Below are 16,187 nucleotides of genomic sequence, written 5' to 3'. Positions count from 1 at the left end.
TGAAAAGATGCTCAACATCACTAATTATTAGAGAAATGCAAATCAAAACTACAATGAGGTATCACCTCACCCCTGTTAGAATGGACATCATCAGAAAATCTACAAACAACAAATGCTGGAGAGGGTGTGGAGAAAAGGGAACCCTCTTGCACTGTTGGTGGGAATGCAAATTGATACAGCCACTATGGAGAACAATATGGAGGTTCCTTAAAAAACTAAAAATAGAATTACCATATGACCCAGCAATCCCACTACTGGGCATATACCCAGAGAAAACCGTAATTCAAAAAGACACATGCACCCGAATGTTCATTGCGGCACTATTTACAATAGCCAGGTCATGGAAGCAACCTAAATGCCCATCAACAGACGAATGGATAAAGAAGTTGTGGTACATATATACCATGGAATATTACTCAGCCATAAAAAGGAACGAAATTGAGTCATTTGTTGAGACGTGGATGGATCTAGAGACTGTCATACAGAGTGAAGTAAGTCAGAAAGAGAAAAACAAATATCGTATATTAATGCATGTATGTGGAACCTAGAAAAATGGTACAGATGAGCCAGTTTGCAGGGCAGAAGTTGAGACACAGATGTAGAGAATGGACATATGGACACCAAGGGGGGAAAACTGCGGTGGGGTGGGGATGGTGGTGTGCTGAATTGGGCGATTGGGATTGACATGTATACACTGATGTGTATAAAATTGATGCCTAATAAGAACCTGCAGTATAAAAAAACAAACAAAACAACTAATACTAAACTTTCATTGGGTTATTTGTATGGAAATATGTTAATATACATGTTTCAGACATTACATGAAATTTCTAAAAATCTTATATTTGTATGTGTATGGAAATATGTATGGAAATATGTTAATATAAATGTTTCAGACATTAAAAAAAAAAAAAAAGACTCACATACCTCCACAGTTTCAAAATAGCAGTAGCTGGCCTTTGTAAGAATGAATAGTAAATATATACCTTCCATCGTAGAGGAAAAAAATCTCATAAAATTTCTAACTTAGGTTCTGGGTGGTATTTGATGTGGTATCACACTTAAGGGAGAAAAAATTTCAGTAAAGAAATGGCATTGTTTGTGGAGAAATGAAATTACTCTGGGTTCTTTTGGCAGGAGAACAAACGGGTTGCAAGCCAGGGAGTAACCTTTGATTTATAAGTCATTTAAATGAGGCTAAGGAAATACCCTAATAACTCAATGTGGGACAGCCATCAGCACAAACCACCCAAGCGGGCTTTGGGGGTCTGAGCCTGGTAGGGTCTCCCAGGGAGCTCAAGGGTGGACCTGAGGTGAGTTTTTCCCTGGAAAACGTTTAGGGGCTTGTGGCTGGGACTGGCTGCCCTGTTAGCTTTAAGATTCCAGCTTTACCCTATTTCCTGAGAAGTGCCAGTGGTTTGAAGCTGGCCCTTGTCTGGCATCTGCATGCCCTGGGGATGTAAGGATGGCACCTCTTGGGTGTTGAGAGGTGTCTTTCTTACACATCTGATTTTCACTCAGACCACTTATATTTGGAGACACAGAAAGCAAAGTAACACCCACGTCTTCTCCATACAGGGTCTGCTGATGGTTTCTAGGGGTCATGTCTTTGCTTTATGTAGTTTTTACCAAAAATATGAACCCATCTAGACCTTGGAAAGTAGTTTTTCTTTTCTATTGTTTTATCTATCTACCTATCTATCTATCTATCTTTCTGTCTTGTGGTGTTTCTTGATGTGACGTGACAGTCAGATACCTCTCAAGTTTTTCTTGGGGTGGGGTGGGGAAAGACAGTGGCAATCATCTGTTCATGATGGAAAACTGACCCCGCCTCCTGGCACCCTGTTGTGTGTTCTTTTCCGCTTCCAGGGAGTTCTGTCCAACATCTCTTCCATCACCGATCTTGGCGGCTTTGACCCAGTTTGGCTCTTCCTCGTGGTAGGAGGAGTGATGTTCATTCTGGGATTTGCTGGGTGCATTGGAGCTCTGCGGGAAAACACTTTCCTTCTCAAGTTTGTAAGTACCGCACTCTGCTCTCAGGTTGAGAGCCAAACTCTCATCTCACATCGAAAGGACACCCTGCCTACCAGCAAGAGTGAGCCGTACCGAAGGCACTGGCAAGAATGTGGCCTGGGTAATGCTTTTCTTTTAGGAGAGCTCTCTAGATACCCACCCTCCATCCTCCTCTGCCCCTACCTCCTTAATAATATCAGCAGCGGCCCCTCCCCATGCCATCCATGGAGGTTTTGTACATGGATATCATGAGTTTGCTTTCCAATCCCTAAAATCGCTTTAGGACTAAGGTAGGTCTATCTAGGTACCTAGTTTTCTTCTTTTGAATGATTTTTTGCCCCCTCTTTTAAGCACATAGTCAATAGAAAGCTGTTTAGGTAGTTGGTTTGGAGAAACCAGACCTAAGCACAGTGTCTCTGACACGTCCAGATTAAGTCTGTTAAGCAGTAGGTTCTGGTGAATAAAGAGAAACAGTAAATGCATATCTCCTGTGTTCTCTGCCAGCGCAGAGGCCTCCTTTGTGTGACCAGCATAATTTTTAGATCCCTTGCGGGGTATTTAGTGTGATCATTGTTAGCATGAATATTTTTGGAGGAGGAGTTTAACCAGGGGGTAGATAAGTATTAAAAGTCGAGAATGGAAAGTAAAAGGCTTTTCCTTTGGAGATTCCTTCCTCAGGAGATCAAAATGGCATGTGTTTACCTGTGCGTGTTTGAAATCAGTTTGGTAGGTGTAGCCAGTGGTCAGCTTCAGCTGAGTGTGCCTGTCTGTCTCGAGCCTGGCATTCTGGTGAGCGTCTGTCTCACAGCCAGTGTACGACAGCCTCCGCTCCCCTCTCCAAGAACAGAAAAATGATTTTTCAAAACCCCACCATCCTGTGGTGAGGGAAGATGGTGGGACTTTGGAAGAGCAGCCTTAGCGTTATACCCCCTGTTCCTAGGGTCATTCTCTACCTCGGCTGACACATCATCATCTAACGACATTTTCATTTAAAACAAGAGCATTGACCAGAGCTAGTCCCAACAGCCATGCCCTATGTGATTCCCTTCCCCCGCACTTCTGCCACATCTCCTCCGGCATCATTTCTTGAATTGCCCTAAGAAGGGCAGACTTGCTGTCCCCTCGCTGTCCCCCTGGGCTAGCTCATTTTGCATTTGGGCGGCTCTGCCTCAGACAAGGTTCTGGAGGCTGTTCTGAAAGTTCATATGACTCATGCTAACAGGGAAAACCAAGGGATGCTTGGTCCTGTGTACAATTTAATGAGCAGTTGGTTCTCTGTTCTTTATACATAGGTCTGTGTTGGGAATAGTTTTCCAAGACTCCATTTGTCTTACACACACACACACACACACACACACACACACACACACACACACACACACACACACACAGACACACCAATTACTTCATTCCTCACCTAGTCTTGACCTCTGGAGCCCTCAGGAGAGCTTTGTCCCTGATTGTGACCTACCAACCTGCCAGTCTTCTTGGTGTGAGATACTTCTAAATGCTTGAGCTCACCTCACTCAGCTTTTCTGCAGCCTCATTGGGCCACAGATCATACTTACTACTGGCCACTATTTTATCAGTGTTAGTCTCCTTGCTCCCCTTTAATGTGACTTACTTGCATATAGTTTAGTTTATAAGGGTAGCCTGTTTAATATAGTTGATGATTTTTGTAGTTGAAGATACCAGAGTTAACTGAACAGGCAGAAATACATACATTTCTCTAGATTGGCATCTTAATTTATAAAGTCCCGCATTGGAAATGAAGAGAACTGTGTTGTTTCTTGGCTTTTTTAAGTGTTGGAGAATATTTTAAATGCCCTCTCTCTCCATTTAGTACAAACAATCAAAACTGGCCTAGAATATGCTTTGAGCAGGAGCTATGAAAGAAGTAGGAAGTAAATGTCAACACGGCTCCAAACAGCTTCAAACATCTGATGTCATAAGGCTAAGAGAACTGCTGAGGGGAAAATACAGGAGCTGAGAAAATGGAGCTTCCTGACTGACTGAGGCCCTTGGATGAAGCCTGTGAGTCAGTCTCTGCACCTTTAGAAATGGGGGAAATTAGCTCATAGGACCCGAAGGATGCTGATTTCTGCCAAATATTTGATAAGAATTTAATTTAGACTCAATTTCTGATACATATATTCTGTAACCTTATGAGAAAACTTACCAGGGTGACTGGGCCTCACCTTGATAGAGGTGAGAACAAAAATCTAATTAAAACCTTTGCATGACCTCTGTTTTGCTATTTTGCGTGTGTGCGCCTTTGAACTAGCTCTGACTCTCTCATTTCTATAGTGTGATAACTGTCGTATTTACGTGTGTGGAGTGGTACCTGATAAAGGAGGGAGTCGTTTTATGTGGTGGGGTAGGCATTGTGTGAAAGTGATAGGATTGTTTTTCTTTCCTTTTTTCTAGATTGAGGAAAGCTCACTTTGAAATTATGGGTACTGCTGATGATTGTTAAGAACTGTTCAGATTCTATTTCTAAAGTGAACTCATCAAGGACAGATGACCAGGAGCTCTATGGAACCTGAGGGGCTGAGCTGGAGCATCTAGAACTGGGACCTAGACCTTGGGGTCCTAGACTTTGGCAGGCACTTCTTTCTTCCTTCCACCCCTCCCCTCATGCCCATCCTCCCAGAATGGCACTTGGCACCCTGGATAAACACTGCCAGATATACTGACATCTAATGTGGAAAGAGCTGACCCCACGGTCCTTTCCTACCCTCACATAAGACTGTGGGCTCTTTGGAGGCAGAGCTGTGGTCCTACTTATCCTTGCTTCTGCAAAGGCCACCTAGGCCCGAGCCTGATCTCTTGTGGGCCATTCAGTAGGTGTTTGCTGAGTGAATAAACCTTTTTTGTCTTTTATTTTCATAAGTAGCTGTAACTTCCTTTGCACCCGTCGCCAATGTATTTTCCTCTTGGTTGGCTGCTTGCTGTCTGCTCGCTGAATGTAGGCACAGCAGACAGTAGCCCCTGTACCTCCTCAGCCTCTCCCTGTGTCGCAGGAGCCCTCAGGAGCTCAGCTGAGCAGGTGGCCCCAGTGCCACCCTTTCTGCCCTTGTCCACAGGAGTTTGCCCGCAGTTTACCCTCTGGTCCTTCACACCCTCATTTCTCGTAAATGGCTTGAGCAAAATAGTTTGAAAAGGGTGAGAACATGGGGGTGGGAGGAAGTGGAAAGAACCATGGGCGTGAGCGGGACGTTGATATGACTAAGATGAGACACTTCTGGGTCTTGTAGATGAAAGGGAAATTTCTCCAGATTTATGGGCAATTACCTTGTAACCCATGGTCTCCAGCATTCCTTTTGAATTCTTGTTGTCTGAGTCAACCGGAAGTCTTCCTCTGGCTGCGTGTTGATGCTATTTAAAATATTCTGAGCCTGGTGCTTCACAAAGGAAAGCTGGCACAGCTTGCTGTCCCAAGAAAGCCCTCAACCCAGTGGTTTCATTTTGTTTTCATCATGGGAAATTACTTTCATGTCACAGCTGCCCCCTCCTCCCCACCCAGTTCCTTTTTGACCTCTTCACCTAAAATGAACCCATCTGCTGGTTTACCCCATGTAGCAGGTGCAAAGGGGAAGTAACACAGTATCTGAATCCGGAAAAGGAATATATTGCATACAGAATCAAGGCCACAGTAACAAATGACAGGCGATCTTAAAATACTGGGCTAATTTATCTTTCAGCGTTACAAAAGCTTACTAGAGGTAGGAGCAGGTCGTTGTTCAAGCGTCTGACAAATGCATTAATCAGGAGAAATTCATTAGGCCTTAATGTGGGTCTAATGAGGAATTCCTATTATCCATGTCTGCTTATGGGCTTTGTTGGTTAATTACCAAATGGAACACCAGAGCCCCTAAAATGTGATTATGAAGTGATTTTTAAAAATCCTTTCTTGGAGTGTAATATTCTATTAATGAATCTTAAGAAACTGAAGGTTATCTGCTTTGGACATGGGTAACAACCCAATGGTATTATAAACCTTTTTAGAAGGAAGCATTTGACTATATAGGATCAAAATAGCCCTTATAACTGTTCTCTGTATATGTGTCTTTTGTTTTAGTTTTCTGTATTCCTGGGAATTATTTTCTTCCTGGAGCTCACTGCCGGGGTTCTGGCATTTGTTTTCAAAGACTGGATCAAAGACCAGCTGTATTTCTTTATAAACAACAACATCAGAGCGTACAGGGATGACATTGATTTGCAAAACCTCATAGACTTCACCCAGGAATATGTAAGTTTAAATTTGGTTTATTTTCAAGTTGAAAGCCTTCTCGGAAGGATGACCCCAATGAAAACTCCTCCTGGCTTCTGCATCTGCCAGCTGGAACCTACCTCTGACTTTTCTGCATGGGTTTTTGTCTGTTTGCTTGTGTATTTATAATTTTCTGACTTGTTCTAGGGCATACACGATATGTACCCTAATGGGAAATGTCTTATTTTCACTTACCTCAATTTCTGCTAAGAACAAGGAAGAAAACTCTTAGGCAAAGAGGTTAGAGTCAAAGGTGCCCATTCCTATCGACATTTGAAGACTATTGTTTTGCTATAGGTTTAACCCTGTTCTTTGGTGTTAGATGTGGGTTCTTTCCTATTCTTGGCCCCCTTTTTGATCACTCTCCACACTTCATAGCTCATAATAATATACTCAGTCAATAGAATGTTTTCCACAAGGTTCCTAGAATTGTGCCTATCCAAATACTATTATAGCACCTGCAGCTAAAACTGAAAGTCAAGCCTTGGTAGCTCCTCACAAGTGAAGAACCTGTGGAGGAGAGCCACCCGACTCAGGTTTCTCAGCATTACTACGTGACAGCCTCTGCGATGCAGACGAAGGAGCGGATGCCCTGTTCCACTCACAGCGCAGAATGGTATAAACAAGGGTTCGGAAGACACAGCTAGTGCCAGAATCTGATTAGCTAAGTGACCTTGGGCTAGTAGGACCTTGAGCTATTTCCTCAAGAGTAAAATGGGAATAATAGTAGCAACTACCTAACTCACGGGGATAACGTGACACTCTCATAAGATGTACATGGTTTTACATCAGGCTTCAGGTGTTATTGTCCTACGATCTGACAGGCCTTTAGTTGCACGCACGGAGAAACTGGATAAGGTGAGCAGACCTGGAGAGCCGTGTCCGTGACGTTCACGTATATGGCAGAACTGGAGGGCAGACAGAAACTCAGCGGACCAGTGGCTGTCTCTTGGTTGGACAGTTTTCCAGAGTGAGCTGGGGTCCCTTTGATAAAGGGAGGAGAGGGCTGCGTCGGCGCTCGCCGTGAGGGAGGCCCCCCGCCCTCCTTAGGTGCTCGGAAGTGAGCTGAATTGTGTCGCTTTTGTTCGGTGGCAGCAACGACTGTCCCGGAGCCCGCTGTCCCTCAGGTGTGAAATTAAGCCCTGTTTCATCTCCTCAGAAGGCTTCACTGTTTTGTTGGGTCATAATGGATGCAAGCTCACACCTTGCCAAGTATTATTGCTGACTAGTTTGCGTGACAAATCTGATGGAACACTGTAGGCAAACTGGAGATGCACAACCCAAGCCCTCGGAGGACCCGATGAGTTGGAAGAACAGGCGGATACACGTTCTCTTGAGAGGCTGTGTCTGCTTTATATGGAGATTCTGTTATTTCATGTGATTTCACTTTTCTCTCATGGCCTTTAATACTTTGAAGTAGCTATTGGTTTTGAAACTCTTAAAATGGTCAAGGCTTGATGTTTACTTAACTTGGAGGAGCAGGGCTAGTCCAGCGTGGGGAGTGTCGAAGGGGCTTATGATGGAGCCGCCCTTGAATCAGGCCTCCTTTAAGACCCACTGAATTTAACAGCTTGTTTGATTGTATTTTAATTAGATGATTGAATTTTTTTTAGGTTGAAAATGTAAATGCATGCTCTTGTTTATAAAAATTCAGAGTAGAAACAGATATAGAATGAAAAGTAAGCCTCTAAAACTTGGGGGAAGGTAATGAGTATTTTCACTATCTTGCTTGTGGTGATGGTTTTACGATGTGTAAGTGTGTCAAAACTTATAAAAGTGTATACTTTAAATATGTGCAGTTTATTGTATGTCAATTACACCTCAATAAAATGGATTTTTTTAAAAACCGTTCAGGTGGAGAGATGGAAATTTTAAAAAAAGTAAGCCTCTAGATCTCCTACCCACAACCCCAGTTGCCTCCTTCAGACACTACCACTGTTTTCTGTCTTGCTTATCCTTCTAGAATGCTCCTACACGTACTCGAGCCAAACAGATCTTGCTCTGACTGGGCCCTGCTGTACAACTCCTGCTCTGCCCGTCTTCCACCTAACACCACGGGTCTCATCAATTGTTTTTTAAGTCTCACGCCAACACATCCTTACAAACCTTCAGCCTTACCTTGGAAGCTTTTACAGGGGCCCTTTAGGTTCAGTTGGTTTAAAAATAAATTCTGAGATAGAGAGAAGGTTAGAGCTGGCGGAAGCTGGGTGTGGGTCGTCCTGGCGGGTGCGAGTGCAGGCACCTGGTCGCCTCCAAGTCGAGATGTTCTAATTCTCTCCTGTTTGCTCTAGTGGCAGTGCTGTGGGGCTTTTGGAGCTGATGATTGGAACCTAAATATTTACTTCAATTGCACAGATTCCAATGCAAGTCGAGAGCGATGCGGCGTGCCCTTCTCCTGCTGCACTAAAGACCCCGCGGTAAGTGACTGCCAGCAAGCCATGGGCCCGCTCCGCGCATCACACCGAGAGCGTGTGTGGGACGAGCAGAGTGGTGTTTTCTGGAAACCGCTTCTTACCCGCTTATTCCTAACTGTAGCCCCTGTAGGGGGGTTAGTGCTCAGATCTTCCCAGTAGGCGTAATCGTCCCTGACTATAATTTAGCGGTACATGCTGGTTCCTATTCTGAGCCTTTTTGTGTGTTGGCTTAAGTTTGGAACATCCCTACTGGCAGATACCACCATTATCTTCCCTTTTCAGGTGAAATCAAGGCCCGTGGAGTTTAAGTAACTTTCCCAAGCTCACATTGCTGGCAAGTGATGGAGCTGAGCTTAGACTCAGGCAAGCTGCCTGTATTGCCTGTGATTCCTTCCTTGCGAGAAGGATGGGCTTGTGTGGAAGCTCTCTGCATTGCTTGGGGTTAGTAACCCTTTTCTTGCTGACTTAGCTCCGAAGGAATACTAGGAATAGCAGAAGAGTTTGAGACAAGATAGGACGAGACCACTTGCAGGAAGACTGCAGCTGCCCAGACTCTCGGCCAGAATGACCACAGTCATTCTTTTTTTTAAAAAAACAAAAACAAAAACATAAAACCTGTTCACAAGCCACCCTCTTCACCACAGGTTTGATTGTATTTTGAGTCAAATCATGTGCCTGGTATATAGAACAGCTTAAAATGCAGCACCCCTGCTGTAAGTTAAAAGCCAGAATTGAGGGTTAGAACAATAAATGTGAGGGAGAAGGTGCCCCTGGCCCTTCCGCCCTCTTCAGCCTCTCTCTGGCTGGTCAGTCCCCAGGTGTCCTCTCCCAGACCCGCCCTTCCCCACAAGGAGCAGAGCCGAGTGGGCGCTGATGAGTTCATGGCCGATTTTCCCCTGCAAGGTAGGCGTGGTTCGTCTGTAAAGATGCTGAATCATTATGCTGTACCCCTGAAGCTAATATAATATTGCAAATCTACTACACTTCGATTTTAAAAATGAAAAAAAAGAAAGAGAGAGAGAGAAGAGGGGACAGTGGTCTGAGGTAGCAAAGCACAGCTTCTCGTAGGCTGCCCACCAGAGGTGGTCTGAAGGAGACAGAGTCGGCGAGGACTGTCCTGCCCCGCTCTGAGCCCTCAGCGGCAGCGCCAGCCTTTCCCACTAGCTCACTTCTCCTTTCCTCTGAGGAGGCTGGGAGGCAAGAGAGCGCCCAGCACAGAGCCCAGGGCGCCCACCCAGGCAGTAGATGCAAGCCCTGCTCTCTCGTCTCCAGTCCCTGCCCTGAGTAACCGTTCCATCAGAAGAATTCTGAAGATTCTCAGGTGCTGTGCCCCCCTCTCAACGACAGATCCTCTGGGTAGAGGTATCTCATTCCATAAACGCTAAGCTAATAAAATCCACCCCATACCCTCCAGAGGGTAACATAAACAAACCTAAAGCAGCGGAACCCACGTTTCTGATCAGGCCTATAAGATTTCAGGGCATCTGTCCATGTGCTGTGTGGTCAGGGTATCGTTTTTAATTATCAAAATAATTCATTCTCATTGAAAAATCATTTAAATCCCATACAAGTATATAGATTCAAAAGTAGAATTCCCCCCAAAAGATCATAAATGAGGATAGTCATTATGAAAGTAATTATAAGAAACCTTTAACTGTGGTTTTTACCTGTCTCCAGTTTCCTAAACCCATAAGCTTCTTGAGATTATCAACTTTGAATCTAGAGCCTTCCACATAATGGAATTACTAGTCTTTCTGATATTTCCTGAGTCTCAGTTTTCCTCATTTGGAAAGGAAGGGATATTTAATACCTACTTCTAAGGATTGTTATAATAATTCCATGGAATTACGTGTAAAGGTGTTTAACATGGTGCCTGGGACGTCTGTGTGCCCAAATAAACATTTTCTGACCAGCACTTAACAGGGGTCTTCTGCTGACCCCTAGGTGGGCTTTCTCTCTGACAAGAGTGAATTTCACTCTTCTGTTTCTTTTCTCCCCCAGGAAGATGTCATCAACACTCAGTGTGGCTATGATGCCAGGCAAAAACCAGTAAGTGGAAACTCATCTTGTCGCTTAGCACGAAGGGTGTTGGAGGAGCTTTTGAACTTGCCTAGTGATGCTGTGCTCTCCTCTTCCCTCTGAAGGAAGTCGATCAGCAGATTGTAATCTACACGAAAGGCTGTGTGCCCCAGTTTGAGAAGTGGTTGCAGGACAACTTAACCATTGTGGCTGGTATTTTCATAGGCATTGCATTGCTACAGGTAAGATGGATGTCGCAGGGAAATGATGCCCTGGGAGAGCCCTCACCAGGACAGGAGCTTTGCTTATTCACCATCATTTCACAGTTTTTAAGACACGTTGGAGGGCTGGGGAACAGACCTCAACTATATTTGGTTTGTATTTTATTAAAGCTCTGATTTTAGATGCTACTGTCCTGAAAGACTTTAGGAAACCTTTTTTTTTTTTTTTTTTCCTTTTCAAGAAAGAGAAATTGACTGGGTCAGTATTTGCCTGCTGGCATTCCAACATTGCCATGGGCTCAGTAATGCGGCATTGTGACAGCTGGTCAGACAGGAATGGTCAGATGTAGAGCCTTGCCCAGTGGCAAGGCTAAGGCTTTTTGGAGTTTCACAGCTACGCTCTGCTCCTTTCTCTCTCTGGGCCACCTTGCCAAAGTGCTAGTGAGGGAAGGGAGCACCTACTTTTCCTCCTGGGAAGTCCCAAGAGCTAGGCTTTGCGTCTTATGGTGATGTGATACCTTTAACTTAGAGGGTCACAAATGAGGCGCCATGGTTGAAAGAAATTAAAGAAGACCTAAATAAATGGAAAGCCATTTCGCATTCACGGATTGGAAGACTTAATATTGTTAAGGTGACAGTACTCCCGAAATTGATCTACAGATTCAGTGCAACCCCTACCAAAATTACAACTGCCTTTTTTGCAAAAATGGACAAGCTGATCCTACAATTCATATGGAAATTCAGGGGACCCAGAATAGCAAAACAAACTTTAAAAAGCACAAAGTTGGAGAATCCACACTTCCCAGTTCAAAACTTACTACAAAGCTACCGTAATCAAGATAGAGTGTACTGGCGTAAGGTTGGACCTACAGATTAGTGGAATGGAATTGAAAGTTCAAAAGAGCCTCTATATCTATAGTCAGCTGATATTTTGACCAGGAAACCAAGACCATTCAATGGAGAAAGAATAGTCTTTTCAACAAACAGTGCTGGACCAACTGGATATCTATATGCAAAAGATCGTATTTGGACCCGTAACTCACATCACATATAAAAACTAACTCAAAATTCCCTGGCGGTCCAGTGATTAGGACTCTGCACTTCCACTGCAGGGGGCTTGGGTTCGGTCCCTGGTCGGGGGCGGCTAAGATCCTGCTAGCCACATGGTTTGGCCAAAAAATAAAAATAAAAATTAACTCAAAACAGATCAAAGACCTAAATGTAAAAGGTAAAGCTATAAAAGTTTTAGAAGAAAGTATAGGTGTAAATCTTTGTGACCTTGAATTAGGCAGTGTTTTCTTAGATATGATACCAAAAGCACAAGCAACCAAAGGAAGAGTGGGTAAATTGGGCTTCTTCAAAATTAAAAACTTCTGTGCTGAAAATGATACTATCAAGAAAGTGAAAAGACAACCCACAAAATGGGAGGAAATATTTGCATATCCGTGCATCTGTTAAGGATCCTGTAAATAGAACATATGAAGAACAACTCAACAATAAAAGAAGACAAACCCAATTTAAAGGTGGGCAAAGGATTTGAATAGACATTTCTCCAAAGAAAATACACATTAGCTATTTGTAATGACATCGTTCATTGTGAAGGAAATTCAAATCAAAACCACAATGACATACCACTTCAAACATATCAAGATGGCTATGATAAAAAAGACAAACCAATAACAAGAGCTGGTTAGGATGTGGAGAAATTGGAACCCTCATACATTGCTGAAGGGAATGAAAATGATGCAGTCTCTTTGGAAAACAATTTGTCAGTTCATGAGAAAATTAAACAGTTACCATATGACCCAGCAATTCTACTCCTAGGTATGTGCCCAAAAGTACTGAAAACATGTTTACCCAAAAAGTTGTACACAGATGTTCAAAGCAGCATTATTTGCAATAGCCAAAAAGTGAAAACCATCTAATGTCCATCATCTGATGAATGGATAAACAAAATGTGGTGTATCCATATAATGGAATATTATTCAGCCATCAAAAAGATTGAACTACTGTTGCAACATGGACGAACCTTGAAAACATTTTGCTACATGAAAGCAGACCAACACAAAAGGCCATATATTATATGATTCTATTTATATTAAATGTCCAGAATAGGCCAATCCATAGTGATAGAATGTGGCATAGTGGTTGCCAGGCCTGTCAGGATGGGGGTGGGGTGGGGAAGACTGCTCATGGGTACAGAGTTTCTTTTTGCGGTAACAAAAATGTTCTGGATTTAGATAGCGGTGATAGTTGCACATCCTCACGAATATACCGAAAATCACTATAAATTGTACACTTTAAAAGGATGAAATTTGTGGGATGTGAATTCTATCTCAATTTTAGAAAATCGAAGATTTTTAAAAAATGGAATTCAGTAGCCAAAGAAAAGCCTAATCTAAAGTGAGAAGTTCTACTGTTTGACTGTCTTTTCCTTCCTTGCTCAGATTTTTGGGATCTGCCTGGCCCAGAACCTGGTGAGTGATATTGAAGCTGTCAGGGCTAGCTGGTAGAGCGCCTGCAACAGCTGCCTCCAGACACTGGACAGACCCCGCCTTCCTGACCCTCCATGCGCCCAACTGATATCCATGCTGCACGGACCCTAATCACAGAGGCATCCTGCGATCCCACCTGATGGAGCTGCCATCAGAACTTAGTTTCTGGGGGGTAGAACTGGGAAATGCTGCTCACTGACAGAATTAAAAAAAAAAAAAAATTAACCAGTATGAAAGTCGTTGCGCCGTGAATCTCTATTGTAGCCATGAATTTCTGGGTGGTTGGATACTTACCAAATGAGAAAAGAAGGGAGGGTGGGGGACCCAGATGTACTGAATTTGTGGAAAAGCCTTGTTCTCTGCTTCGGTAATTGGGGGGCTGCCTTCTGTGCCATGGCCTGAGGAAGTGCGTCTTTTCTAAAACCCAGCCCCTTACCTGGGAGGGCTGTGGTTTCTCGGCATCCCTTCACTGTACATTTCAAGGAACTGCTACAACCATGGTCCCAAGAAGAAAACAGCTTGCCTTTGGGTTCAGATTTTGTGACCGCGTTCAACAAGGAACTTGGGTGGGCACGTCTGGTGTCTCCTAGAGTTTCTCCTCATAAGAGAAGTTGTATATTCCTTGTGTGCTGAGCAGGGGCTTTGGAATACTTCATGATGCTGAATTTTAGCCGGACAGATCTCTTTTCTAAGTAGGCCTGAGCTTTATTTATCAATGAAATCCAAGGAGAAAATGAGGTTAATGAAGAGGTAGTAAATACTGCAACCTACCAAATTAGTCATCGGATTCTTTGGAAACTCTGGAATACTATGGGTTTCGTTTTGTTGTGGGTGTTTTTTTGTTTTTGTTTTTTTCTTCTTCCAAAAGTGAAAGCTATGATACAGTCTCTTAAATTTTAAAGATTTTTTTTTACTCAGCTCGAATATTAATTTTTTATACGATCTCCCTGCATGACCTGTGAATCAATCCACCAACTCCTTTTCCTGCCATCTTTTCTACAAACCTTTAAAAACGTTATTCGGTCAGCATTTATTTCGTGGGTTCACAGCCTTAAGAGATGTGTCCTCCGTGTCTGCGAAGGGACCGTCTGGGCCATCGCAAATGCTTCTGTGGACTCAACACTCTCTGAACCGTGTCGGTTGATCATCGTGGCCTCTTCTGCAGCCTCCCCGTCTTTCTCTTTGAAGGGAATCCAACCCAATTCTGAAATGATGTGGACACAATCAAAGCTTCTGATGGTTTCTTTCTTCTGGTTTTAGTTCGTTTTTATTAAAAACAAAAACAAAAACAAAAAAACCCAGAGTGCATGGCCAGAGCTCCTTGTTTTCTTGTACAGACTCACCATCAGGATGGTGACAAAGCACAAACACTTTGGAGGGGAGAGCGTTGATGGGGCAAGTGTTCTGTGACACAAGGTGGGAAACACTTCCAGATCCTGCCACCTGCCCCCATTCCAGGTGGGAGGGACGAGTTTTGCCCCCAGATTTTAATCATCCAGGTCCACCAGGATGTCGCCCCCCTGGGGAGTAGATGTTAGTCTGTGGAACACTGGGAAGACCACAGGTGTATTTTCTGGTGATGACACACTTACCAACACAGAACTGGGCAGCCAGCTAGCACAGTTGGTGGAAACTTAGCAAGGTTTTCCATTTCAGCCCCATGTTGCATCGCTGTGGCTGATGAATGTGTCCGTCTGCCCAGAGAAAGGACAAAAATTCTTTGCAAATCTAGTCTCCAGAGTTAAGGTGTGTATGACTCTGCATGTGTGTGTTTCTGTGTCTCTGTGTAGTTAGAGATGTTCGTTCCATATTCTGGCTGTAAGATTATTTTGTTTCATCTCTGCCCCCACCACTGTTGTCATTCCATATTGTCATTCCAACATGGAGAAGACTTGAGCTCTCCAGCTGGCACTCTTGTCTTGTTTGTTACCTCAGTCTCCAGTGAACTCCACCTGACCAGTTGATTCAGAATCAGGCGAGCCTCCCACCCTTTGGCACATCCAGTGAAAGGCCAAACAGCAAGTCCAAGTGAGTTCTAAATTTTAATTAATCACCCTTTATTTTTTACACTTGAGAGTGGTTGTAATAAAGGTTGTCATTAATAAACTTGGTTCTACCTTATGTGGAGTTATGCCTGTCTTCATTCTCTCTTGCAGTTGTGAAATTCTCCAATCCAATGGTGATCAAACTTAAGTGTGCATTGGAATCACCTGGAAAGCTTGTTAAAACACAGGTTACTGGGTTTGCCCATCCCCAGAATTTCTAATTTAGTAGGTCTTGGGTGGAGCTTGAGAATGTGCATTTCTTTTTTTTTTTTAATTAATTAATTTATTTATTTATTTATTTTTGGCTGTGTTGGGTCCTCGTTTCTGTGCGAGGGCTTTCTCTAGTTGCGGCGAGCGGGGGCCTCTCACTATCGCGGCCTCTCTTGTTGCGGAGCACAGGCTCTAGACGCGCAGGCTCAGTAGTTGTGGCTCACAGGCCTAGTCGCTCCGCGGCATGTGGGATCTTCCCAGACCAGGGCTCGAACCTGTGTCCCCTGCATTAGCAGGCAGATTCTCAACCACTGCGTCACCAGGGAAGCCCAAGAATGTGCATTTCTGACACGTTTCCAGGTGATAACTGTTGTTCCTTGTCCGGGAAGGACACTTGGAAAGGCACCGTTCTGATCAGGTTCTCTCAGAGGGGAAAAGGAGAGGGGACATTTTGTGGCTGGGGAGGGGAAGGTCCCTTTGGTGCTGCTGGACACGGA

The 16,187-nt window shown here is 43.9% G+C and overlaps 1 protein-coding gene across 4 annotated transcripts in view; it reads left to right on the top strand.

Moving 5' to 3' along the window:
* TSPAN5 (tetraspanin 5) overlaps positions 1-15,556 on the top strand; it is a 183,422-nt gene extending 167,866 nt beyond the window's left edge. For 3 of the 4 annotated variants that reach the window (XM_068542472.1, XM_068542474.1, XM_068542473.1), the window contains 6 exons: positions 1,870-2,016; positions 6,095-6,265; positions 8,578-8,703; positions 10,702-10,749; positions 10,845-10,961; positions 13,388-15,556. In XM_068542472.1, the coding sequence (XP_068398573.1) occupies positions 1,870-2,016; positions 6,095-6,265; positions 8,578-8,703; positions 10,702-10,749; positions 10,845-10,961; positions 13,388-13,453 (675 nt within the window). In that variant the 3' untranslated portion in view covers positions 13,454-15,556. The remainder of the gene's footprint in view (positions 1-1,869; positions 2,017-6,094; positions 6,266-8,577; positions 8,704-10,701; positions 10,750-10,844; positions 10,962-13,387) is intronic. The other variant, XM_068542475.1, reaches the window with a different exon arrangement.
* The last annotated feature ends 631 nt before the right edge of the window (positions 15,557-16,187 follow it).

The sequence above is a fragment of the Eschrichtius robustus genome, chromosome 4 (genome assembly GCF_028021215.1).
Source record: "Eschrichtius robustus isolate mEscRob2 chromosome 4, mEscRob2.pri, whole genome shotgun sequence".
Taxonomy (NCBI): Eukaryota; Metazoa; Chordata; class Mammalia; order Artiodactyla; family Eschrichtiidae; genus Eschrichtius; species Eschrichtius robustus.
This window is presented reverse-complemented; position numbering and strand designations above follow the sequence as displayed.